The 26,951-nt window shown below is 42.5% G+C and overlaps 1 protein-coding gene across 1 annotated transcript in view; it reads right to left on the bottom strand.

Annotated features, from left to right (window-relative positions):
* The window catches only part of LOC126469939 (negative elongation factor B), a 152,022-nt gene that overhangs the window by 82,427 nt on the left and 42,644 nt on the right, over positions 1–26,951 (bottom strand). Inside the window, exons 4-7 of the mRNA XM_050097345.1 lie at positions 21,145–21,327; positions 20,889–21,062; positions 14,029–14,127; positions 13,797–13,943 (exon numbers count right to left, since the gene is read on the bottom strand). Coding sequence (XP_049953302.1) covers positions 13,797–13,943; positions 14,029–14,127; positions 20,889–21,062; positions 21,145–21,327 — 603 coding nt within the window. The remainder of the gene's footprint in view (positions 1–13,796; positions 13,944–14,028; positions 14,128–20,888; positions 21,063–21,144; positions 21,328–26,951) is intronic.

The raw sequence follows: 26,951 nt of genomic DNA, 5'->3' as shown, positions 1-26,951 counted from the left end.
TTCAACAAAATCCAATGGGTGGTGGTAACATTCCAACCGTTCAAGCCACCTGGCCCAGATGGAATTTTTCCAGCTCTCCTGCAACAGGCAGGAGAGAAGCTCACAAGAGTCCTATGCAGGCTATTCAGGGTTGGCCTAGCAGTAGGAATCATTCTCAATGCTTGGAGGGCAGTGACGGTTGTCTTCATTCCAAAGCCAGGGAGAATTGATCATACAAAGGCTAAGGATATGAGACCAATCAGTCTGTCCTCTTTCATTGGAAAAACTGGTTAATGTATATGTTGGGGAGAGGAGACTAAGTAGGGCCCCTCTACATTCAAACCAACATGCATGTTGTTGTTGTTGTGGTCTTCAGTCCTGAGACTGGTTTGATGCAGCTCTCCATGCTACTCTATCCTGTGCAAGCTTTTTCATCTCCCAGTACCTTCTGAATCTGCTTAGTGTATTCATCTCTTGGTCTCCCTCTACGATTTTTACCCTCCACGCTGCCCTCCAATACTAAATTGGTGATCCCTTGATGCCTCAGAACATGTCCTACCAACCGATCCCTTCTTCTGGTCAAGTTGTGCCACAAACTTCTCTTCTCCCCAATCCTATTCAATACTTCCTCATTAGTTATGTGATCTACCCATCTAATCTTCAGCATTCTTCTGTAGCACCACATTTCGAAAGCTTCTATTCTCTTCTTGTCCAAACTATTTATCGTCCATGTTTCACTTCCATACAAATACTTTCAAAAATGACTTCCTGACACTTAAATCAATACTGGATGTTAACAAATTTCTCTTCTTCAGAAACGCTTTCCTTGCCATTGCCAGCCTACATTTTATATCCTCTCTACTTCGACCATCATCAGTTATTTTGCTCCCCAAACAGCAAAACTCCTTTACTACTTTAAGTGCCTCATTTCCTAATCTAATTCCCTCAGCATCAACCGACTTAATTAGACTACATTCCATTATCCTTGTTTTGCTTTTGTTGATGTTCATCTTATATCCTCCTTTCAAGACACTGTCCATTCCATTCAACTGCCCTTCCAAGTCCTTTGCTGTCTCTGACAGAATTACAATGTCATCGGCGAACCTCCAAGTTTTTATTTCTTCTCCATGAATTTTAATACCTACTCTGAATTTTTCTTTTGTTTCCTTTACTGCTTGCTCAATATACAGATTGAACAACATAGGGGAGAGGCTACAACCCTGTCTTACTCCCTTCCCAACCACTGCTTCCCTTTCATGTCCCTCGACTCTTATAACTGCCATCTGGTTTTTGTACAAATTGTAAATAGCCTCTCACTCCCTGTATTTTACCCCTGCCACCTTTATAATTTGAAAGAGAGTATTCCAGTCAACATTGTCAAAAGCTTTCTCTAAGTCTACAAATGCTAGAAACGTAGGTTTGCCTTTCCTTAATCTTTCTGCTAAGATAAGTCATAAGGTAAGTATTGCCTCGCGTGTTCCAGTGTTTCTACGGAATCCAAACTGATCTTCCCCGAGGTTGGCTTCTACTAGTTTTTCCATTCGTCTGTAAAGAATTCATGTTAGTATTTTGCAGCTGTGACTTATTAAACTGATAGTTCGGTAATTTTCACATCTGTCAACACCTGCTTTCTTTGGGATTGGAATTATTATATTCTTCTTGAAGTCTGAGGGTATTTCGCCTGTTTCATACATCTTGCTCACCAGATGGTAGAGTTTTGTCAGGACTGGCTCTCCCAAGGCCGTCAGTAGTTCCAATGGAATGCATATCAACCAGGTAAATCATGTGAGACAGTTCTCCACTAACTCATTGTGAATGTGGAGAAAGCACTTCACTTCCAAGAAATAGCCCTCTGCACTTTCCTGAATATCGAGGGGGCCTTCAGTAACACGACATTCGATTCCATGGTAAGGGCAGCACAGGTGGATGACCTGGGGACCACTATATGCAGGTGGACCAGAGCCATGCTTAGTGGAAGGAAGGTAGAGACTACCATGATGAATGAAAAGATGGCAATTAACACCACTAGAGGCTGCCCACAAGGAGGAGTTTTGTCCCCTCTATTGTGGAATCTAGTGGTGAACAAATTCACTGAGGAATTAAATTCCAGACAATGCTTCTGCCAAGGATATGCTGATGACCTTGTCATAGTAATACTTGGCAAATTTACTGGCACAAGGAGGTTTGGACATTGTGCAAAATTGGTGCATCAAACAGGATCTGAGGGTTAATCCTAAGAAGACTGTTGTGGTGCCATTTATGAAGAGACATATCCAACACTCAAGTTGGAATCTTAAGCTCTTTGATGAAACTCTACCTGTGAAGGGGATAGTGAATTATCCAGGGGTAACCTTAAATCAGAAGCTAACATGGACCCATCACATTAAGAGTATCTGCTCCAAGGCAAAAAGTACTTGTGGCAAAAACTGGGGCCTAAGCACCAAGGGTATGCACTGGATATACACCACAGTAGTCAGACCAAGGATTTCCTATGGGACAGTAGTGTGGTGGAAGAAGGTAGAACATCGGGTTGCAGCTAAGGAGCTTGCTAAGGCGCAGACATTGGCCTGCTTAGCCATAACAGGCAGAATTAGCAGCACACCAACTGCTGGAATGGAAGCCATGCTGGACATGCCTCCACTACATGTTTGGGTCAAGACGGAGGCAGCACCTGGGGCACACAGACTGGCAGAAACTGGGTCTCATTTGGATATCCAGAATCACACACTAACATAGTGAGTGAGGTAAATGTATGAACGGCTGGGGAAATGCCTGTTGGCTATATAGCAACTCCCAACTGATTCAACAAGCATTACAATATAATAATTGGAAGCAGGGAGCAGTGGGAAAAAACAGTTCAACACCGTAAAGGAGGACATCGTTTGGTTCACTGATGGTTCGAAAATAGACCAAGGTGTTGGGGCATGGGTTCAGCCAAGACTGGAGGGCATCATCTCTCTGGGAAAACCGGCCTCTGTATTCCAAGCTGAAATTACTGCAATTAGGGCATGTGTGGAGGAGAATATACATAGGTGCTACAAGGATCGTAGAATCTACATCTATTCAGACATCCAGGCATTCCTGAAATCATTGGCAGCTCCTGCAATGAGAGCTAAGATTGTTGTAGAATGCCACAGGGGTCTGGTGGAGGTAGGGGGAAGCAATAGGGTAAACGTAGTGTGGGTCCCTGGCCACTCGGGGATCTGTGGCAATGAACAAGCCAACAGACTGGCTAGGATGGGGGCAACTACTCCATTTATTGGACCGGAACATGTCCTGACAATCACCAAGGCTATGATCCAATTAGAACTATGGAACTGGCTTAGGAAACAGCATGTAGGATATTAAACCAAGGTCCATAAACAAAGACATAGTAAAGTAATGATGCCCAAGCCATGTTTTAAAAGAAGCTCTGTAATCCTGGGATTGAACAGGAAAGAGAGCAAACTCATGACTGGACTAATGACGAGCCATGGGAATTTCAAAAAACATGTACACAGAATGGGTATAACAGAAGAGGACCCTAAATGTAGGATCCGTGATGAGGGTCAAGAAACTGCATCGCACCTTATCTTCGAATGCATGGCATTGGAGAATAAAAGATACAGAATATTCGGGACAAATATACCTGAAGAAATTGTGTCTAGCAAAAAACTGGTAGAGGAACTCCTTGCGCTATTTAAGGGCATTGGTTGGCTTTACTAGATATACAGGGAGCGATACCACACAATAAACTTAGTTTCGGTACGGGCAGTGGCAGGTTAGACCCAAGTTGTTTTAGTTTCCTTGTTAAAATCAAATCAAATCAAATCAAACAAATGGAATCAATGTTACTGGTCAGATGCAAACCCTCCCCCCTTGGGTGGATACCTGTAAAGATGCTGGTAGTGAAAAGTGATGCTTTGGGGTGGGATTTGGGACAAGAATTGTAGGTCCAGTGTCAATTGATGGAACCTTCAATGGGGAGAGGTATGACCCACAGATTCTGTGAAGTGTGCAGCAGGACTGGCAAAAAAAGACTCTGACTGTGTGTCCAGTGCAATGGTGATCATATTCAGCGTATGCTGCAATTCTGACACTGACAAGTGTCCTAAACTTTAACAGGTCATAACACCTACACAAATAAAGATATCTTAAAACAGCCCTCACATGTGTATTCCTGAGAAAGAGGCAATTCAAAATGATGTGCCACATGACTCCCTTCCCATTTGAAACATGTAACCCAAACCCAAGGTGACGGATTTGAAGATGATTGCTGCCATCGCCATAGCTCCTACAAGTTGTGTGCCTGCATACAGACACCTCAAACACTGTTCGACTTTTATAGGGGTGTATTCAGACTTTTGCCTCATCCTGCACAATGTGCAACAGACAAGAAGGGAGTCACGTCAGACAGTGTGTGCAATTGCAGCCATATTTAACAAGACTGCAACATATGCAATCTCATGCCCCAAGTGGCATGGCAACTGCTGGACTGTGGTCTCTCTGGCCAACAACCATTACGTCATGATCCGTTGACAACCATGCATTGGCAGCACTATTTGAAATATGTACACGAGGATAAAACTGACTGAAATTATTAGATGGAAAGAGCAAGAAGCAAAGTACAGCCAATATACAGTTGCTGTTTCTACTGGTTGCTCAAGAAGCCACTTCATTTCACCTGCACAAAACACAGCCCACGTTATCTCTCATTTTCAATAAGAGTTATAAAACTTATCTATATAACATAAACCTAATCTGTTGATGACTTTTCCTGCAGAGTGCAAGAATACACTTCAAAATACAATATGACTTCTGCTTCTCTTTTCTCTGAGGAGGGGAAAGGAGGGTTGATTGCTACTATGAGTTTGAGTTTCCAGCTGAGTTATATTTTCTGAACAACATTTTGATGACAGATCTAGTTATTGTCTTTAGGTGCTACAAGTACTGGTGAGGTTGAAGTGCAGCCAAAGATCAGAAGTAAAACTGACTCAGAGCAGGTGTAGAAAATCAGTAACTAAGTCAGTCATAAAAATACTGTGCATAATACTGCAATTGTCAGCTCCACTGAAAATCCATTTATTTGTAAGATAACATTCAACGAATATCAGGTGTCTGCTAACTTTCAGGTAACTTTTAACACAGTTCCACATTACCTTTCAATAAATAATGCATTGTCTTCTCAATGTGATACATAACAGGATAACATATTTCTTGCCACAGTGTTCTGATGGGGTATTGTTATGAAAAATAAACATACATAAATAAATAAGATATGGGAGCACTGCCATTCAGATTATGTATAAATGACAGTGCACTGATGAGCCAAAACATTATGGCAACCTGCTTACTAGCTTTTTGTCCATCTGGAATGAAATAAATCACTGAGTCTGCTTATCAGGGATTGGGTTGGTAGGTTTGTGGAGGTGTGTGGCATTAGATGTCTATGCACAGGTCATGTAATTCACATAAATAATGGCCACTTATTTGTGTATATGGTGATGGTGGCAGATAGTGACCCAGATCAGTTCCACAGGATTTACATCAGGCAAATTTGCTCACCGAGACATCAATATGAGTTCACAGTGATACTCCTCAAACCACTGTAGCATGGTTCTGGCTCCGAGACATGGGCAGTTATACTGCTGAAAGATGACATCACCGTCCGAGAAGGCATCAAACATGAAGGAATGAAGGTGGTTCACAACTGTCAGCATGTCTTCATACACTACCACAGGTCCCATGCAAGTACAGAAGAATATCTCCCATAGCTAATACTGCTTTCACTAGCCTGTGTCCATGGTGCACTGCACAGTTTGAGCCACTGTTCACCTCAATGACGGTGTTTGTGGAGATGACCATTGATGTATTTTAGCAAAAATGCAATTAACCCGAAGAACCAATATGTTTACACTGATCACCGATTGAATCCCAATGGCCCCATGCCCACTGCAATTGTAACTGACAGTGTCATTGCATGCACCAGTATTGTGCTCTTACGGCAGAGAGGCCACAGATCATCTTCTATCCTATTTTACAGAGCAGGCAAGCCTTCAAACCCCACATTCCATGAAGAGTCATGGACATCCAACCATTTAGCGTCTGGAGATAGTTTCACCGTCCTCCTATCTCCACAGATCTTCACAACAGTGAACATTCAACCAGCATCGTCATTTTCAAGATACTCATTCACAGGCTCTTTGTAATAATAATCTGCCCTTTGTCAAACTCAGTTACCTCAGGGGATTTCCCCGTTTGCTGCCCACAACTTCGCTTGGGTGATACCCTGTCCATGGTCTAGAAACTCTTTAAGTAGACTTCCATGGGATAGTTTGCATTTACATCCAAGTGTCTTAGTTCAGTTCTTTCAGCATCATCATGACACTCTCCCATGGGTCAAATGATCCTATGATCGTTTGTGTTGCTTTTCTTTAATCAAACAATGGAAAGTCCAGGATGGAATAATGCAGCAATATGAAAAGGTTAGATTATTACTCACCATATACCAGAGATGCTAAGTCACAGATAGGCACAACAAAAGAACTGCCAAACAACTAAGCCTTTGTCGAAAAATGCCTTCATTGGATATAGACAACACACACACACACACACACACACACACACACACACATATAAATGCAACTCACATACACATCAGTTGCATTTGGGATATTTAGTGAGTATTACTAATCTGTCCTTTTCATAATATTGCTTTCTTTACATCAGTTTTATACCCCCTGTTAGTCCTATTTTGTATGGGTCTCACACTATTGAGCATTGTTATAGGCTGCGTTTCACGAGTGTTTTGTATGCAATCTCTTTTGTAGACTGATTGCATTTCCCTAGTATTCTACCAATGAACCACAGTCTGTCACCTGCTTTACCTACGACAAACTATGTGATCATTCTACTTCATAGCCCTACAAATCGTTTCGCCCAGCTATTTGCATGAGTTGACCTATTTCAGCTGTGACTCACTGATGCTATAATCACAGGACTAAATTTTTTGTAGTTGTGTGAAATGCACAATTTTACATTTGTGGACATTTAAAGTGAGTTGTGGACGTATAACCTCCACACCGCTCAAAGACTGATGATGAGGTCCCATACTCCGAGGAGCATAGGTGACGATGTGGGAGACCCGCACCGCAAAGATCTGCTATTGGTAACGCATCCATTTGTACTTCAGTGCTCTCTTGTCAGAATTGTTTATCATTCCAACTACCTGCTGACCATGAACACAACATAATGCACTGTATTGTACTTAGTAATCACATAACATTACTGATAATCTGTAGTCATTTATATCATTCAAGTACCCCTACAGTGATAGAATTCCATGGAGTTATAGCTCCTTGATAGAAAAGTGACTTACAAGACACTTGTGTGCCCTATCCCAAGGAATAATTCTTCTGTCTGTGATGATATAATATATGTGTATCCTCAGTCAGCAAGATTGATAGTCTGTATTGCACTAGCCACCAGAAACATCGCGGGAGGCGCACATCAGCACGGCGCATCACGGACGGTAGTTGCCGCAAGTAGAGTCCCGTCCACCAGAGGGCACACGAGAATTCGGATGCGACCTCTGCCGGCGTAACAACAACAACAACAACAACAACAACAACTCAGGCAGCACGGGCCGTGCCCAGTCAGTTAACATCGAGCATGCCTAGGGCACAGCCCCGGTCTACGCCAAGTGAAGTGCGACGTAAACGTGAACAGTGTTATTACACAATTGGCGACGAGTAGGGTCGTTCTTTCGTGTGTTGCATCGTTGTTCCAGTTTCGCAGCTTCTCCAGGGCATGGAGGATTTAGTGCGGGTTTTGGTTGAGCAGCAGACGGAGCTCATGGCCACCATGAAACAAGTGCTTCCGGCGTTGCTCTCCACACAGTCTGCTCCAGCGCCGTTCCCTCCTCCCTTCCCCCGTATGACGAGATGGCGGAGGATTGGGACGCATATGAACATCGCCTTCGGCAGCATTTCCAGGCGTTTCATGTTGCCGATGCGGAGGTATGTCGTGCTCTCTTCTTGTCTTGGATATCTCCCTCGCTGTATCAAGTTTTGCGGCAGCTAGCGCCGTTGCAGGAACCCTCGTCCTTGTCTTTTGATGCACTGTGTTCATTGCTGTCTTCATATTATCGCCGCCGCACGCATGTTGTGGCGGCTAGGGTCGAGTTCTATCAATGCAAGAAACAGCCCCATCAGTCTTACCGGGCGTGGGCTGCTACCCTGCACGGTCTTAGTCACAAGTGTCATTTTGTCACGGAGCAGTCGCGAGAGTCGTATGCCCATGTTATGGTACGCGACGTCATTGTTCGTTCGGCCCCTGATAGGGAGGTCTGGCAACAGGCCCTGCAGTTAGAAGACCCATCCCTCGAGGAAGTCCTGTCCATTGCTCAATCGTATGAAGTCTCTCACGCCGCAGGTCAACAGCTGGAAGCATGGTGCGACGTCGTGGCGGTTCAGGGCGGCGCAGCCGCGTCCACTGCGTCCGGGGTGGACGACGTGCGAGCGGTCCAATCTGGCCGTTACGGCCGCTCCCGCACGGCGCGTAAACAGAATTCCGGCCGCCGGCCCCTGTTGCCATCCTGTGCGTCGTGCTATATACATCATGATGGGTCGGAGTGCCCCCAGTGTTGGGCCGTTTGTCGCAAATGTAATAAAAAAGGTCACATTGCTAAAGTTTGCCGCTCAGCCTCAAAAGAATTGAAGGAAGCAGGTACAGAGGGACATGGACGTTGACATTCAGGAAGTTTCATTGGGCCAGGCTCCCGACGCATCGGCACGCAAACTCTTTATCGAGGTGTCGGTTCTGTCGCGCCGGTTACAACTGCAAGTAGATACGGGCGCGGCAGTTTCGTTGTTGAATGCACAAACGTGTTCCGACCTTGGATCGCCCCCGTTGGCGCCAGTTTACCGGCGTCTACGCGGTTATGGTAAACAGTTCATTCCCCTACTGGGTCAATTCACTACCGACGTGACTTACAAATCAGTCACTCGGCCTATTACTTTCATTGTTGTCAGTGACGCGAGCTCCGCTAACCTTTTTGGCCTGGATGCCTTTCAAGCTTTCGGTTTTTCTATCGCTGACACCATACAGTTGGTCTCCGAAGACGTTCTTTATCAATCATTGGAATCTTTGATCTCAGACTTTCCAGATATCTTTGAGGAGGGCCTGGGGCATGTTTCAATTTTGCAGCTCACTTAAAGTTGAAGGCGTCGGCTCGCCCGCATTTTCTATGTGCGAGGCAGATCCCCTTGGCTCTCCGCCCTCAGGTAAAGGAAGAGCTAGACCGGCTGACAGCCCTAGGGGTCGTTCTTCCCAGTTCTTCTAGTGAGTGGGCTTCGCCCCTCATTATTGTAAGGAAGCCCTCGGGAAAATTATGTCTTTGTGGCGATTTCAAGGCCACCATTAATTCCCAATTGGTGGTGGACACCTATCCTTTGCCTCGTGGTGATGAATTGTTCTCCGCCGTGGCGGGAGGCCAACATTTTTCGAAAATCGATCTTTCGGAGGCTTATCATCAGATACCAGTTGATGAGGACTCCAAACGGCTGGCGGTCGTCAACACCCTGCTTGGCCTTTACCAATATCAGCGGTTGGCCTTCGGATATCCAGTGCCCCGGCGATATTCCAGCGTTATCTTGAGCACGTCACGTCGACAATCCCTCATTGTATTAATTACGTGGATGACATAATTGTCACAGGCCGCAGCACGAAGGAACACTTGCACAACCTTCGCACCCTCTTTCTCAAATTCAGGTCTGTGGGCTTGCGTTGCAACCTGCATAAGTCAAACTTCTTCTAACCGTCCATTGAGTATGTGGGCTACACCATCTCTCAGCACGGCGTCCAGCCACCAGGAAGTTTGGTCCAAGGTATCGTCGACCTTCCACGGCCCACTTCGCTGAAAGAGTTACAAGCTTTTTTAGGCAGGATAGCCTATTACCACCGGTTCATTCCCAGGGCTTCCACCATAGCCCACCCCCTGTACTGCCTTCTGCGCAAGGGTGTTCCTTTTGATTGGTCGCCTGCATGTGAGTGAGCATTCAACTCGTTGAAGGGCCTCCTCACGTCAGCGCCTTGTTTGGCTACTTTTGACCTCCATAAGCCGTTGGTCCTGGCTATAGATGCTTCGCAGTATGGGGTGGGGGCGGTCCTGGCCCATCGCAATGCAGATGGTTCCGAGTAACCACTGGCGTTTGCATCTAAAACTCTTAGTCCCGCGCAGGCCCATTACTCCTAGGTGGAAAAAGAGGCTTTGGTCATTGTCTACGCTGTTACCAAGTTTCACCCTTTCTTGTATGGCACAAAGTTTCAGTTAATCACTGACCATCAGCCGTTAATATCATTATTTGGCCCCGCCTCTCAGATTCCGGATAGGGCGGCCCACAGACTACAGTGCTGGGCCTTGTTCCTCTCTAAGTACCATTATGACATTCATTTTCACTCTACCGGACAGCATGCCAATCCCGACGCTCTTTTCCGTCTTCCGGTGGGCCCGGATCCTAAGTTCGATCGAGAAGAGATTGTGTGTTTTCATTTGGATGTGGCGTCCCGCCAAGCGATTGATGGCTTCCCGATCACTAGTTCTAGAGTCGCTAGGGAAACAGCAGCTGACCCGGTTCTCCGGCAAGTAGTTCGCCTCATTCAGCAGGGGTGGTCATCCCGCCCTCCAGGCCGGGCCTTGGACCCTCTTCGTATTTATTTTATTCTAAGAGACCGCCTCTCAGTCTTGGAAGGAGTTCTCCTTCTGGCTACCCATGATACAGCTCCTCGCGCGGTTGTTCCTGCCAGTTTATGAAGGGAGGTCCTCACGTTATTACATGCGGGGCACTGGGGTGTTTCCCGTACTAAAACCTTGTCTCGCAGACATGTGTACTGGCCCGGTATTGACAGAGAAATTGAGCACTTGGTGGCCGCCTGTTCCCAGTGTGCGAGCCAACAGGCATCTCCCAGGGCAGCGTTCTCTTCCTGGTCGCTGGCAACCCATGCATGGGAACGTGTTCACATCGATTTTGCGGGCCCGTTTCTCAATGGCTTTTGGCTCATTGTCATTGATGCTTATTCCAGATTCCCATATGTGGTTCACTGCTCCTCAACCACTTCAGAAGTTGCAATCCAGGCACTAGCAAAAATCTTTTCTGTGGAAGGTCTGCCAATCACCCTGGTCTCGGACAATGGACCGCAGTTTATTTCGCAGACCTTCCAGGATTTTTGTAGGCGCTTCGGTATTCGGCACGTTTTCTCTCCCCCCTTCCATCCACAATCGAATGGGGAAGCCAAGCGCATGGTGCGCACATTTAAGATGCAGATGAAAAAGTATGTGCACGAATTTCCTGCGGAGGAGGCATTGACGTTTTTCCTGACGGCATACCAGACCACACCAATGGGCGAACGCAGCCCCGCAGAGCTCCTCCATGGGCGCCAACCTAGGACTCTGCTGCACATCCTCCGGCCTGGTCCTCGCCAGTCTTCGCAAAACGGAGTACCTGGCTTTCCCACTGGGTATGTCGGTCTGGGCACGTGGGTTTGGTCGCAATCCACGTTGGATACCGGCAGTGGTCCTGCGCCGAAATGGCCGCCGGCTCTATACCTTGCAGGCAGGGGACCAGGTGGTACGTCGTCACCAAAATCAGCTACGTCCACGTTTGGGCATCCACACTCCAACCTCTCGGACACCGGCTTCCCCATTGTCGGCACCCATGTTGGTTTCCCAGGGGACGTTACCGCCTCTCCCCACTGTGCCTCTGCTGCACTGCGATGGTTCTCAGCCTTGGCAGCCTCCAGTAGCTCCAGCACCGGCATCGCCATCGTTCGAGATGCCCCAGCGAGAGCCGGCCCTCCTCGCAGGCCCAGTTTCTGAGGAGGCTGGTTCACCTGTGGTTGTCCCTTCCCCATCGTCCCTGCCACTGGGTCTTGCCCCTCCCGAGGTGGCACAGGATCCGGAGTTTGACAGTGTGTCGCCCGTTCTGTCCCGGGCTGCGGTGGTGGGACGACGGGGGCCTCTTCGTGTGGGTCACTTCCAGCCGTATTCGAAGGTTCCGGCTCGAGGATTGGCAGATCCCCTCGACTTCGGCCTTCCAATGGATGTGGAGGTCATCGCTCCTGCCCGACGCTCCACCTTCCAACACAGTATCACAGTGGCTTCACCACCCGAAGGAGGAGGAGTGCAGTAGCCACCAGAAAGATCGCGGGAGGCGCACATCAGCACGGCGCGTTACGGACGGTAGTTGCCGCAAGTAGAGTCCCGTCCACCAGAGGGCACGCGAGAATTCGGACGCGACCTCTGCCAGCGTAACAACAACAACTCAGGCAGCACGGGCCGTGCCCAGTCAGTTAACATCGAGCATCCCTAGGCACAGCCCCGGTCTACGCCAAGTGAAGTGCGACGTAAACGTGAACAGTGTTATTACAGTATTGTACATTGCCAAACATTTCACCTGTGGCCAATAAGAGACACACATGAGCAATCACACTGGCATGATCTATGATATCAAGCAGGAAATAAAACTGGGGACAGTGCCAAATGCTCTCATACTGTATCATGCTGTGCTCTAGTGTCTACCTTGCTAATACTGTGCATATGTGACCGCACTAGTTATTGGATCTCATTTTGACAACTCTTTGGATTAAAAATACATGGATGCTGACAGACTTGTATGGCGCAAACTGTCTGTATTCTTCTTTTGGTGTGTCTGTGTGTGTCTACAACTTTATGATGATGCAATGTGGACTGGTTTTGTGAACTGTTAAGTGGCTGTTATGTTTCCATCCTTACAGAGTAATAAAGAGTGTATCTTGTATTTTATCAGGTGTAGTACAACATGGACTGGAATGACTGAAAAACTGGAGAAAGTTATAAAACTGCCTTTATAATTTAAAATAAACACTGTAATTCATGATAATTTATGCTCTCAAATCAACGGCATCACAAATATGCTCAACAGACTCTGATGGGAAGTTCTAAATCAAAATATGAATGGTTATTTTCAGATCTAAAGTTCATTATTTAAAAAGTATTCTTAGAATATAATCATTCATCCAATGTCTCACTAAAAAGTAAATGCCAAAGAAAGCTTTAACTCTTTGAGTACCAGTGAATTCTATCTGAAACCACCATTTTATTAATTTTGTTTTGAAGTACCCATACTTTTAACAAGAAACCACCAGAAATGCAGTTTTTTTTTAATTTTATTTTTTTGTGACCATATTCAGGAGATGACTGATAGTTACTGTAACATAAATTTGATTTTGTAACACTGTATTTATGTGTGGTTTCAAAATGATACCACTGGAGCAGTACACAGTTTTGATACAATATTTATTAAATTTTAAGCCCACTTTTGCTTGTTATTTATGCCTATAATTTATTTTAGGTGTTACAAGTTCATGGAAGTTTCGAGATGTGGGATTGAGTCTAGGAAAAATGCGAATTTGTTTTCAAACATACCACATGAGATGACAAAGGGCGATTGAAAACTGAATGTCCCAGTGGTCCCTCCATAAAAAAAGAAGATTGTTTACTTTTTACCAATTTCTTCTTGTACTTGTTACTTACTGGGTTAATAAAGATTATATTGTAAAAAAATTAAAATTATACTCCAACATGAAACCACCTGCTTCAAACAACTCTCTCTAATTTCTTCCTGTATTCATTGCTTACTATGATAAAGGGCCATTTTGTGAAAAACTTTAATTTTTTTTTCACTTTCTTGAGTCTCAAAGAATTAAAAGAAAGATGTTATTACACTTTTGTTTCATACACATCTTAACGACATACTACTTTATCATTAAGGAAGGCATGCTAACCAGCTGACTGAACATACCCTTGGCAAGCCCTCTATATTGATTAAGTGTTGTAGTATTTTTGTTGCTGAGGTTGCCAGAAAGTTAATAGCATAAGGATCACATAATGTCATTGAAAGGTCACCAAGTACCTGCTCCTGACCCCTCTTAATGCTGTCTAGAAATCCCTGAAAAAGAGAAGATCAATGCATTACGTAATTCAAAATAAGCACTACTAAGAAATAACAGTAACAAAAAGAAACTGAATCCTACCTGAAGCTCCCTTGAACGCTTTATATCAACATTTTTTTCTCGTATGCATGCATCAAGGCACCAAGTGAATTTATGGCAAGGATCAACTGATATTATATCCTGAAAAAAGGAAACAGAAAGATTACGGTACTTTTTCAGTATATAAGAAACAGCCCCACTCCCAACAAATACACAGATACTGGTCTTGAAAAATAGTACTATATGTAACTTCAAAAAAGAATCAAATTAACAGCACAGGACCTAAGTTTCTTAATGATCATGCAATTTCACTGTTTGTTGATATACATACACGAAGACTTCAGGTTGTAGCCTATGGTTTTCTGTGTGTGTGTGTGTGTGTGTGTGTGTGTGTGTGTGTGTACATGCACATGTCACACTCTCCAGAAGTGTTTTGCCCAAAAGCTCAGCAGTTTATAGTTTATCATCACTTCTACATGTATGTCCACTGCTCGATGTCTGTTAAATAGTGATCTATCCCCATAAACATATTACTGAAAACTGCTTTATAATGTTATACATAAAAAATGAGGATGAACAGTGGGGCAAAGCCCAGACGTATAATAAAATAGCACAATGATGTTCGCACTGACTTTCAAAGAAGCGACATTCGATGGAATGACTTGTTTCACATAAGTACCATAAAGGTTATGGAAATGTATTAGAGAATCTAAGTAGATTTTGCCTTAACAGGTTTCTAGTTCTCTCAACAGTCCAGAACCTACATAAATTTTCTGGATGGCAAAGCTACCCGTACACAGTGTGTACGTTCTGCAGAAGGTTAGCACTTTCAGCCACTAGTCATCAATTTAACCATGAAGCCAACTCTCACAGGTAGCTACAAGAAGATGGTGTTGCCAGATACACTATAAGAATCAAAAATATCTGGGCACCCCCAAAAACATACGTTGAAAAATGTATTAGGTGCATTGTGCTGTTACCTACTGCCAGGTACTCTGTATCAGCAACCTCATTAGTCATTAGACATCATGAGAGAGCAGAATGGGGCGCTCTGCAGAACTCACTGACTTCGAACATGGTCAGGTGATTGGATGTCACTTGTGTCATACTCTGTACGCAAGATTTCCACACTCCTAAACATCCCTAGAGCCAATGTTTCTGATGTGATAGTGAAGTGGAAACATGAAGGGATACGCACAGCACAAAAGTGTACAGGCTGACCTCATCTGTTGACTGACAGAGACCGCCAACAGTTGAAGAGGCTCATAATGTGTAATAGGCAGACATCTATCCAGAGCATCACACAGGAATTCCAAACTGCATCAGGATCCACTGCAAGTACTATGACAGTTAGACGGGCGGTGAGAAAACTTGGACTTCATGATCGAGCTGCTGCTCAAAAGACACACATCATGCCGGTAACTGCCAAACAACGCCTCGCTTGGTGTAAACAGTGTAACCATTGGACAATTGAACAGTGGAAACATGTTGTGTGGAGTGGCGAATCACAGTACACAATGTGGCAATCCAAGGGCAGGACAGAGGTATGGCGAATGCCAGGTGAACGTCATCTGCCAGAGTGTGTAGTGCAACAGTAAAATTGGAAGTGGTGGTGTTATGGTGTGTTTGTGTTTTTCATGTCATTTTGTGTGGTACTATCACAACACAGGCCTACATTGATGTTTTAAGCACTTCCTTGCTTCCCAATGTTGAAGAGCAATTTGGGGATGGCGACTGCATCTTTCAACTCGATCGAGCACCTGTTCATAATGTGTTCTGTGGCAGAGTGGTTACACGATAATAACATCCCTGTAATGGACTGGCCTGCACAGAGTCCTGACCTGAATCCTATAGAAAACCTTTTGGACATTTTGGAACGTTGACTTCGCACCAGGCCTCAACAGCTAACATCGATACCTCTCCTTAGTGCAGCATCCATGAAGAATGGGCGTCACTCGCCAAGAAACTTTCCAGCACTTGATTGAAGGTATGCTTGCAAGAGTGGAAGCTGTCATCAAGGCTAAGGGTGGGCCAACACCATACTGAATTCCAGCATTACCGATGGAGGGTGTCACAAACTTGTAAGTCATTTTCAGCCAGGTTTCCAGATAGTTTTGTTCACATGGTGTATATTTTCCTCACTGAACATGGTCACCTTTCTCATAGTCATGGCCCCAATGGGTCCCACTATGGTGATGTTTCCCTGTTGGGTAATGTTATGGTATCAGACACAACTATTAACTGACTACCAAGAAGAGTGAAAAAGTACAATTGACAGGCAAATAAGTCAATGAACAATTTTTCTAAAATACACAAAGAAAGCAAACAAGTAAACAATAGTTTAATACATCAACTGCACCATAGTCAACATACATAAATATGATCACAATTTTACATTATTTTAATTCTATGAAACATAATTTCTTGTACGACATAGTACATGAGAGCAATAAGATGTATCAGTGCATAAAATTAGTGCAGTTTTAATAATGATGAAAGTTAATTCTCTACTTGTTAAGTAGTGATCTAGCCCCATAAAGATATTACTGAAAACTTCTTTATATTATTATACATAAAAAATGAAGACGAATAATGGGGCAAAGTCCAGCCATCTAATCAAACAGCACAATAATGTTAGCAGTGGCTTCTAAAGAAGCAACATTCTATGGAGTGACTGGCAGAAGTAGAGCTTTGAGGATGGGTTGTGAGTTACGTTGAAGTAGCTCAGTTGGCAGAGCACTTGCTCACAAATTGCAAAGGTCACAGGTTCAAGTCCAACTCTTGCACATAGTTCTAATCTGCCAGGAAGTTTCTAATCAGTGCACATTCTGTTGCAGATCAAAATTAATTCTGGAAACAATCCCACAAGTTGTGGCTAAGCCACAAGCAATATCCTTTATTCCACAAGTGCCAGTCCTGCAAGTTTCGCAGGAGTACATCTGAGGAGTTTGGAAGGCACGAGATGCACTGGCAGAAGTAGAGTTGTGAGGACAGGTCGTGAGTCATGACTGAGTAGCTCATTTATCACAGCATTTGCTGCAAAAAGCAAAGTCCCAGTCTGACATACAGCTTCCATCTGCCAGGAAGTTTCAGATCAGCACATACTATACTGTGGAGTAAAATTCATTCCACACAGTAATCCTGTTTCATAAACACTCTTGTAACAACCTTCCTTTCTGAAATAAACTATAAATGTATACTCAAATACTTTTTTGTGTGTGCATATCACAGGTCGTAAATTTCAAATTCTCTAAAATTTAATATTAGCCAAAGTTAGATAATATCTTTGTAGCTGTGACTATCTATTATTTTGTTTTAGACTGAAATGTCTTTTATAGAAATGTTGCAACACAATTTTCAACATATTTTGAATAAATACTTTCAAGATGTAGCGAACAGCACACACAAAAAAGAAAATGACTAATGAGGTTGCTGATATGGAGTACCTGGCAGTAGGTGGCAGCACAATGCACCTAACATGAAAAACGTATATGTTTTTGGGGGTGCCCGGATATTTTTGATCGTTATAGTGTATCTGGTAACACCATCTTCTTGTAGCTACCTGTGGGAGTTGGCTTCATGGTTAAATTGATGACTAGTGGCTGAAAGTGCTGCCCTTCTGTAGAACATACACACTGTGTACGGGTAGCTTTGCCATCCAGAAAATTTGTGTAGGTTCTGGACTGTTGAGAGAACTAGAAACCTGTTAAGGCAAAGTCTACTTAGATTCTCTAATACATTTCCATAACCTTTATGGTACTTATGTGCAACAAGTCATTCCATCAAATGTCGCTTCTTTGAAAGTCAGTGCTAACATCATTGTGCTATTTTATTATACGGCTGGGCTTTGCCCCACTGTTCATCTTCATTTTTTATGTATAACATTATAAAGCAGTTTTCAGTAATATGTTTATGGGGATAGATCACTATTTAACAAGTACAAGACATCGAGCAGTGGACATACATGTAGAAGTGATGATAAACTACAAACTGCTGAGCTTTTGGGCAAAACACTTCTGGAGAGTGTGACGTGCATGTACGTATGTACACACACACACACACACACACACACACACACACACACACAGACACAGACACAGACACAGACACACACACACACACACACACACACACACACACACACACACACACACAGAAAACCATAGGCTACAACCTGAAGTCTTCGTGTATGTATATCAACAAACAGTGAAATTGCATGATCATTAAGAAACTTAGGACCTGTGCTGTTAATTTGATTCTTTTTTTAAGTTACATATAGTACTTCCAAACATTGATTAAATGTAACAACATTAACCCCTTAACAATGGGATGTTATCCCCTCTCTTATCATACTCGAAGACTTGACCAACCTAATGATTGACATTATCAGCATAAAATTCTTAAAAGACGTTTACAAAAAGTAATAAAAAGACTTTCACAAAAGTACAATGATCTCACCGATTATGTACCAGACCTGCAGTACTGCTATTTTTCAGGTGAGCAACTGACGTTAAGCTTCAATAATGACCAAGTGGCAGCAGTGGTAACTTCATCGAATAAACAGGCATATGCCAAATATACATTGCAAATAGGGCTCACAAATAAACCTAATGTCCACCAGTTGCTGTTAGGATACCTGTTCTATGAGGTCTGTCTACAAAGTATCCAACCTTCGATTTTCCCACGCAAAATAGAGACAATAGCGCGGCATCTCTGTACACAGTAAAGGAGCAGATCTTTATGCGCAAGCGTGAATTTTGTCTCCGCCTTCCAGTGCATCAGTCACTGCCTGTTGGTCGCTGAGTGAGGTGCTACACAATGTGTTTGTCGGATTACCGGTTCTCTCAAGATGACTGAACGTGTTGAGCAAAGATACTGTATCAAATTTTGTCAAAAGCTTGGTGATTTTCAAAGCGAAACAATTCGTAAGATTCAGCACATGTTTGGAGAAGATGTGATGGGTGGAACAAAAAATTAAGGAGTGGTTCAACCAATTCAAAACTGGCCACATGTCAGTTAAGAGTGACCAGCTTTCTGGCATGCCCCAAACTACACGGAGTGCAGCTGTTGTTGAGAGGGTGCAAAATCTGGCGATGGCAGATTGTCTTTTGACCATGCGGGAGATTGCCCAAGAGGTTGGAGTGAGTAAGATTCTGCACATGCAATTTTGTGTAATGATTTGAACATGCATGCACTGAGTGACTGTGAAATTCCTGCCCAAGTTGTTGTCATTGGAACAAAAAAACCTCTGTTTTGATGTTGCATAGGACCTTCTGGACACCACCAACACTGATCCTGGGTTTCTGAACACCGTGATAACTGGAGATGAGTCATGGATGTACGGGTATGACCCAGAAACAAAAAGACAGTCATAGCAACAGAAGCATCCCGAGTCTCCACAGCCGAAGAAAGTGCGGCAGGTGCGAAGCATAATCAAGGTGATACTGACTGTGTTCTTTGATGTGTGTGGAATTGTGCATCACGAATATGGACCAGAAGGACAAACAGTGACAAAGGAGTACTATCAAGATGTTCTCCGGCAACTCCGTGACGCAGTTCGGTGCAAAAGACCAGACATGTGGACAGCAAAAAACTGGCAACTGCACCATGACAACGCCCCTGCACATTCATCCCACTAGATCCAAAATTTCTTGGCCAAACATGGAATTACAGCAGTTCAACAACCTCCCTACTCTTCAGACATGGCTCCTTGTGATTTCTGGTTGTTTCCAGAATTGAAGATGCCACTGAAAGCATATCATTTAGAGGGTAGCAAAGAGGTAACGTGGAACACGGCGATGGAGCTGAACACCATTCCAAAAGAAGACTTCCAGATGTGTTTCCAGCAGTGGAACGATTGGTGGACTAAGTGTGTGCAAGCACAAGGGGCCTACTTTGAAGGGGATTAGGGCCCCAACCCCGTCAGGTATTTGAAATATTTTTTCTGGCCAAAGGTTGGTTTTTAGACAGACCTCATATACTTCAAGCAAAAAATTGCTGCAGAAGACACTTGCCTAAAAGCCCACCAAGCTTACACTTGTATCGGAATCAGTGTGTTGCACTGTATAAGAGCGTTATACTGGCTGATTTCCATCTCATTGCTGGCCTTGTGGATGGTTTTATTGCCGTGCGCTAGGCAGGTCTCAAAGTGCCACCAAAAATGGACACTTTTTGTAACTGTCTGCTCATTAAGCAACATGCAATTACGAGATTTCAAATTGCAGAAAATCTCCATCTCTTCCAGGAGATCAAGCTATCTGCCTTTTACTCCCCTATGCAGCAATTTAAACTGTGATGTCAAGTCGGGAGGAGCATGGCCCCTATCAATTGTATGTGCTGTCAAGTTGAATCTACTGGCAATATCCTTCCTATCCAGAGCAATGTGCTCACGATATCTTACTTCGAGTTCTCTCCCTGTGTGCATCACATAAATAGCATTACAATCAGCACACTGTAATCTGTAAATCCCTGACTCATGTAGAAAATTAAATTTATATATATTATTAATTGACAATTTATGAAGCCTATCTTCCGTTGAAAATGAGACACCCACACCTAATTTTTTGAAAATAGAAAATGTTGAAAAACAGAAAATGTTGTGCTGTTATAATATGGACCTGCAAGGTTCGAATAACTTGGTGGGTACGAGAAGCTGTATATATGTATATTTTTTCCGTTTCTGTATTTTTTTATGGTGGTTATAAATAGGGCCACATCTGTATTAAGATCCTTATGTCTGATGGTTCATACATATTTTTAGCACAGAAGTTGGTCACACAGTGACAAAAATCGATCTCTAAAAGAAAAGATTTCAATACTTAAATATAAATTGATTTAAATAAATTGTCATCATTCCCAACAAACTGCTGAAAATTACTCTGTTCCAAGCTGCAATTACTTACTTGTACTTCCAAATCATGGAGTGCCATAAGTAACTCTGCTCTCAAAGTGCAATAATGAACATTACGCGTTCGAAGAAAGAGTGTTCGTAGAAACTGAAGCACCATATCATACAGTTTTACACTTGAACCAATCATATGGGCTAGTTTCTGCACAACCTCCCCCTGACGGCGTACCTACAAAACAAAAAACACTGAGTACAATATTTCAATGCTGCCTGTCAAAAATGTTCTAGACAAAGCCACAGCTTAACTCTACCTTTGGTGATGGAGTAAAAAACAAGTTAGTCAAATTTAAGTGATCAAAGAGGATATTTTCCTTTTCCTTTATGTATTGGCTTAGCAAAGGTGATACTTCATCTCCAAAAAGAGATTGGTTATCTTTCCAAATCTGTCTTTTCACCTCAGTATCTGTGTCAGAATAAAGTTCCCGGTCTCTTACCTACAAACAAAATATTTAATTAAATAATTTCAATGAGATATCAAAAACTAAAACAAGAATAAACACAAAATATATGGAATCACAATGTAAATAATGTCATATAAGGGCCTAAGTCAAATGACACACATTTGTGGAAAAAAAACAGCTTAATTTATGTAACAACTTAATATGGGCATATTCGTTGGTACTGTTATATGATGCAAATTTAATTGTCAAACAAAAGATTGAATTTCTAGTGCTATATTTTGCAAATGTAATTAAATACCAGGAACTGATGAAAAAAGAATTGCACGTAAAAGATACTGAACACGTTTCTGTTCATATTAACATGGTCTTGATTGCATACAATGTAACTAATACAGTTGTACATTTCACAATACTACTGCATCATTCTACAACAACAAGCAGTGTTTCACAGTTCAATTACTCATTGTCTTGGCTTTTGTTCCTTACAGACCATTTCAAAATTTCTTCATAGAAATATAGGTGTTTGTCAAGCAGACAGGCAGATAATGGAGCTTTCCCAAGCCCACACTTAATTTGAATCTTTCCTAATGGACACACCTGCTTTTCTGTTGCAGCAAATCGAACATATTGAAGGTTCACACACAAGTGAAACTAATCAGTCCATTGATCAATGTAAAAGCTGTACTTTTTCTTGTGTTATCAATAACAGAATGTGAAAGAGGACTGACAGAGAATTTCATATTCCCTTGCCTTCTAATAGTTTGAATTCCTTTAGAAATTTTGGTCTCTGGTAGTATGGCTGCCACCATGACTTGAAGTCAAGAATTTCATAGCAGCAATCCCTCTAACAAGAAATTTGCTTGGTTTTTAACTTGTACACATCACCTCTGTGATGTCACGTACAGCAAACAATCAGTCCCACTTCCTTCATTTTCTTTTTACAATTACAAAATTCTTATCACACGGTAAAATACTTTGTCCTCTAACTATAAATTAATTTTGAATTTTGTTGAATTACCCAGAATTGGCTAGATACAACAGAAATCCACCAAGAGTGTGATTCTTATTCTGAACCAAGCAGTTGTCAAAGAATAAATGAAGTTCAGCGTGTTCTTGTGGCACTCGTACTACAAATCATCAGTAAATCTATAATGCAATGCACATTTGACTGTGTGGATAACAAAGACAACAATGTGTAATAGACACAACAATTGCAACGTACTGTCTTCTTTTGAACACTACTGGTAATGCTACCTAGGGGTGCACATAGAAAGTATTAAATGACATACAGTTTCACCAGTGCTGCTATCTAAGCTTTATTTTCAAGGAGCACATGTTACGACTGGCCTCTTTACTTTTAAAAGAGCATGAGGCATTCACTGATGCCACTACAAAATAACAATGTTTTTCAGAATCCAACAGAATGTACAGCAACTGACAGACTCATAACCCTTTAATTTCAGTTTTTGCAGTTACAACTGTAATATGTGGAGCAATAACAAACTCAAAATAACCAAATTACGAACTGATGCCCTTTTCAATACAAGTGAGTCATGTGTGTCTTATTCAACTAAATATTTAATAGAATCTGACTGACAGTGTGAGTGTGTGCCAAAAGTTGAAGTAAGAGGAAGAGGACAAATATTGTCTGGAATCACAGATTTCTGTGGTCTCTCAAATCGCTTAAGGCAAATGCCAGAAATTTTCCTTTGAGTGGACACAGCCAATTTCCTCCCCCAGTCTGTGCTTGTGATCCATTTCTAATGACCTCCTTGTTGATGGGACATTAAACTGCACATTAATTTTTATTAAGTAATGTTACTGAAGTGATTTTGTCATTCAATTAAGTGGGCAAGATGTCAACAAAAATTATTCCTTTCATATCAATAAGTAGTCGTCGTGATCTTTAGTTGAAAGACTGGTTTCATCCAGCTCTCCACGCTAATCTACTTTGTGCAAGGCTCTTCATCTCTGCATAACTATTGCAACCTACATCAACTTGAACCTGTTTGTATTCATATGTTGGCCTTCCTCTACAATTTTCCCTCCATTACCAAACAGACAATTCCTTGCTGCCTCAGGAACTGTTGTGTTAAACAATCCCTTTTTTTTAGTCAAGTTGTGCTATAAATTTCTTTTCCCCATTTCAGTTCAGTACCTCCACATTAATTATTGGATCCACTCATCTAATAATGAAGCATTTTGCTGTAACACCAAATTTCAAGATTTCTATTCTCTTCTTGTCTCAATTGTTTATTGTCCACATTTCACTTCCATAGAACATTACATTCTACACAAAGTATTTTCAGAAAAGACTTCCTAGCACTAAATTTATATTATGAGGGCAGTTCAATAAGTAATGCAACACATTTTTTTTCTGAAACAGGGGTTGTTTTATTCAGCATTGAAATACACCAGGTTATTCCCCAATCTTTTAGCTACACAACACTATTTTTCAACGTAATCTCCATTCAATGCTACGGCCTTACGCCACCTTGAAATGAGGGCCTGTATGCCTGCACGGTACCATTCCACTGGTTGATGTCGGAGCCAACGTTGTACTGCATCAATACCTTCTTCATCATCCGCGTAGTGCCTCCCACGGATTGCGTCATTCATTGGGCCAAACATATGGAAATCCGACAGTGCGAGATCGGGGCTGTAGGGTGCATGAGGAAGAACAGTCCACTGAAGTTTTGTGAGCTCCTCTCAGGTGCGAAGACTTGTGTGAGGTCTTGCGTTGTCATGAAGAAGGAGAAGTTCGTTCAGATTTTTGTGCCTACGAACACGCTGAAGTCGTTTCTTCAATTTCTGAAGAGTAGCACAATACACTTCAGAGTTGATCGTTTGACCATGGGGAAGGACATCGAACAGAATAACCCCTTCAGCGTCCCAGAAGACTGTAACCATGACTTTACCGGCTGAGGGTATGGCTTTAAACTTTTTCTTGGTAGGGGAGGGGGTGTGGCGCCACTCCATTGATTGCCGTTTTATTTCAGGTTCGAAGTGATGAACCCATGTTTCATCACCTACAACAATCTTTGACAAGAAATTGTCACCCTCAGCCACATGACGAGCAAGCAATTCCGCACAGATGGTTCTCCTTTGCTCTTTATGGTGTTCGGTTAGACAACGAGGGACCCAGCGGGAACAAACCTTTGAATATCCCAATTGGTGAACAATTGTGACAGCATTACCAACAGAGATGTCAAGTTGAGCACTGAGTTGTTTGATGGTGATCCGTTGATCATCTCGAACGAGTGTGTTCGCACGCTCCGCCATTGCAGGAGTCACAGCTGTGCACGGCCGGCCCGCACGCGGGAGATCAGACAGTCTTGCTTGACCTTGCGGCGATGATGACACACGCTTTGCCCAACGACTCACCACGCTTTTGTCCACTGCCAGATCACCGTAGACATTCTGCAAGCGCCTATGAATATCTGAGATGCCCTGGTTTTCCGCCAAAAGAAACTCGATCACTGCCCGTTGTTTGCAACGCACATCCGTTACAGACGCCATTTTAACAGCTCCGTACAGCGCTGCCACCTGTCGGAAGTCAATGAAACTATACGAGACGAAGCAGGAATGTTTGAAAATATTCCACAGGAAATTTCCGGTTTTTTCAACCAAAATTGGCCGAGAAAAAAAATGTGTTGCATTACTTATTGAACTGCCCTCGTAGATGTTAACAAATTCCTCTTTTTCAGACATACATTTCTTGCAATAGCCAACCTGCATTTTATATCTTCCTTACTTCAGCCATCATCAGTTATTCTGCTGCCCAAATAGCAAAATTCATCCACTAGCTTTAGTGACTCATTTCCTACTTTAATTCTCTCAGTATTGTATGCTTTAATTTGACTGCACTTCACCACCCTTCTTTTGCTTTTGTTGTTATTCAAATTCTAGCTTCTTTTCAAGATACCATCTATTCTGCTTAATTGTTTTTCCAAAACCCTTTCCGTCTCTGAGAGAATTACAGTGTCACTGGTAAACCTCACAGTTTTTATTTCTTGTCTTTGAATGTTACTTGTCCTTCCAAATTTCTCCTTGTTTGTCTTTACTGCCAGCTCAATGTATGTACTGAATAACGTCAGGTATAGGCTACAACCCTCTCTCACTCCTTTCTAAACTACTACTTCCCTTTCATGTCCTGTGACACTTATAACTGCAGTCTGGTTTCTGCTAACCTTTTATTCCTGTATTTTATCCTTGCTACCTTCAGAATTTCAAAGCATGTATTCCAGTTGACAATGCCCAGCCTTCTCCATCTCTACAAATCTTGTAAATGTAGATTTGCCTTTCTTCAACAATGTATCTTCTAAAAAAAATCTCTAAGGAAGTAAAACACATAGCGTGATTTTCAAAAAATATCAAAAAATCTAGAACATTTTATTTTTGGGGTAATGCACCTTGAGCCAATAAAAAGGAGATAACACATGGTGAGGAGACAGAACCACACACTCTCGTATACTACATGCACTCTCATTTGTTCCAAAAACAAAGGATATCTATCCTGGTTGGTGTTTTTTTTTTTTTTTTTTTTTTCCCCAGTCAGGATGTAACGGTTCTTGATTTGCACTCAGGGGCATTAGTGTGTTAATAGAAGACAGATATGACTTCAAGTTGTTGTATAGTATGAGAAGCATTATATTCACTAAAATGCCTTCATAAACATCTGTAAACATTTTATTATGAACCAAAACTAAGATGCAAGCTCAAAGAAGGAATAACAGCCATGACTGTGTCACCAGCTTCACAGTAGATATTCATCACTCCATAAAACTTTCTTCCATTTAACCACTGACCAATGGTAGTACTGTTAGTACAATCCTAAGCAATGATGCAGAGCATTATTATAAGTTGCTTCTAGGCTGCAGCACAGTCATTAACAATAAGTCCTATTGAATCTTGATGAACTTTTCCATCAATGATACCTAAATCTGAACTGCAATGGAAACTCCCTGCAACAAAGGATAAAGGCATTTTGCAATTGGTCCTTTGAGTTGAATAGTTAACCTATATAAAATTTGAAGCACAAGACAGAAATGGACCTTAATTTAAAAAAAGAAAAAGAAAAGACAACCAAAATAGCAATCAATGTCAACCTAGCAAAAAAAAGAATACAGAAGAAAAGATCAAGACACACCATCAAAGGAGGGTGTCTTTCACAGGAGATCAACAGCAGACAACTGGTTCATAGACTGTGCTGTATAGATAAGCAATCAAGTAAATTTCTCACGTCTATCAGAGTTACAATTAGTTTTCATGCCTCCCTAGCACTTCCTCTTCACCATATCACCAGATATATAATACCTACAAAATATCTCTGACGGAACGTCAAAAATGGTATGTCTCATTTGAGCTCACACTATTTCATTTGAATAAAATTCATCTGAATGTGTGAACACACCATATGTGATAACACTACCAGTGTTACAACTGCTGTAGCAGACAGACTCAGTCACAGACAGTCATCAACTTGACTGAGTCACCCTGATGAAGGCTGCCTGTAATAACAGCCAAAACATCAGTAATTTTATCATGCAACGCCATCACATGTCCAGAAGAATTGTACTGAAATGTCTTTTGACCACAAAAGCCAATACCTCACAACATTCAGTTCCTTTCATTGACACATTCTGATGTAAAACTTA

Source organism: Schistocerca serialis, chromosome 1 (genome assembly GCF_023864345.2).
Source record: "Schistocerca serialis cubense isolate TAMUIC-IGC-003099 chromosome 1, iqSchSeri2.2, whole genome shotgun sequence".
Classification (NCBI taxonomy): domain Eukaryota; kingdom Metazoa; phylum Arthropoda; class Insecta; order Orthoptera; family Acrididae; genus Schistocerca; species Schistocerca serialis.
This window is presented reverse-complemented; position numbering and strand designations above follow the sequence as displayed.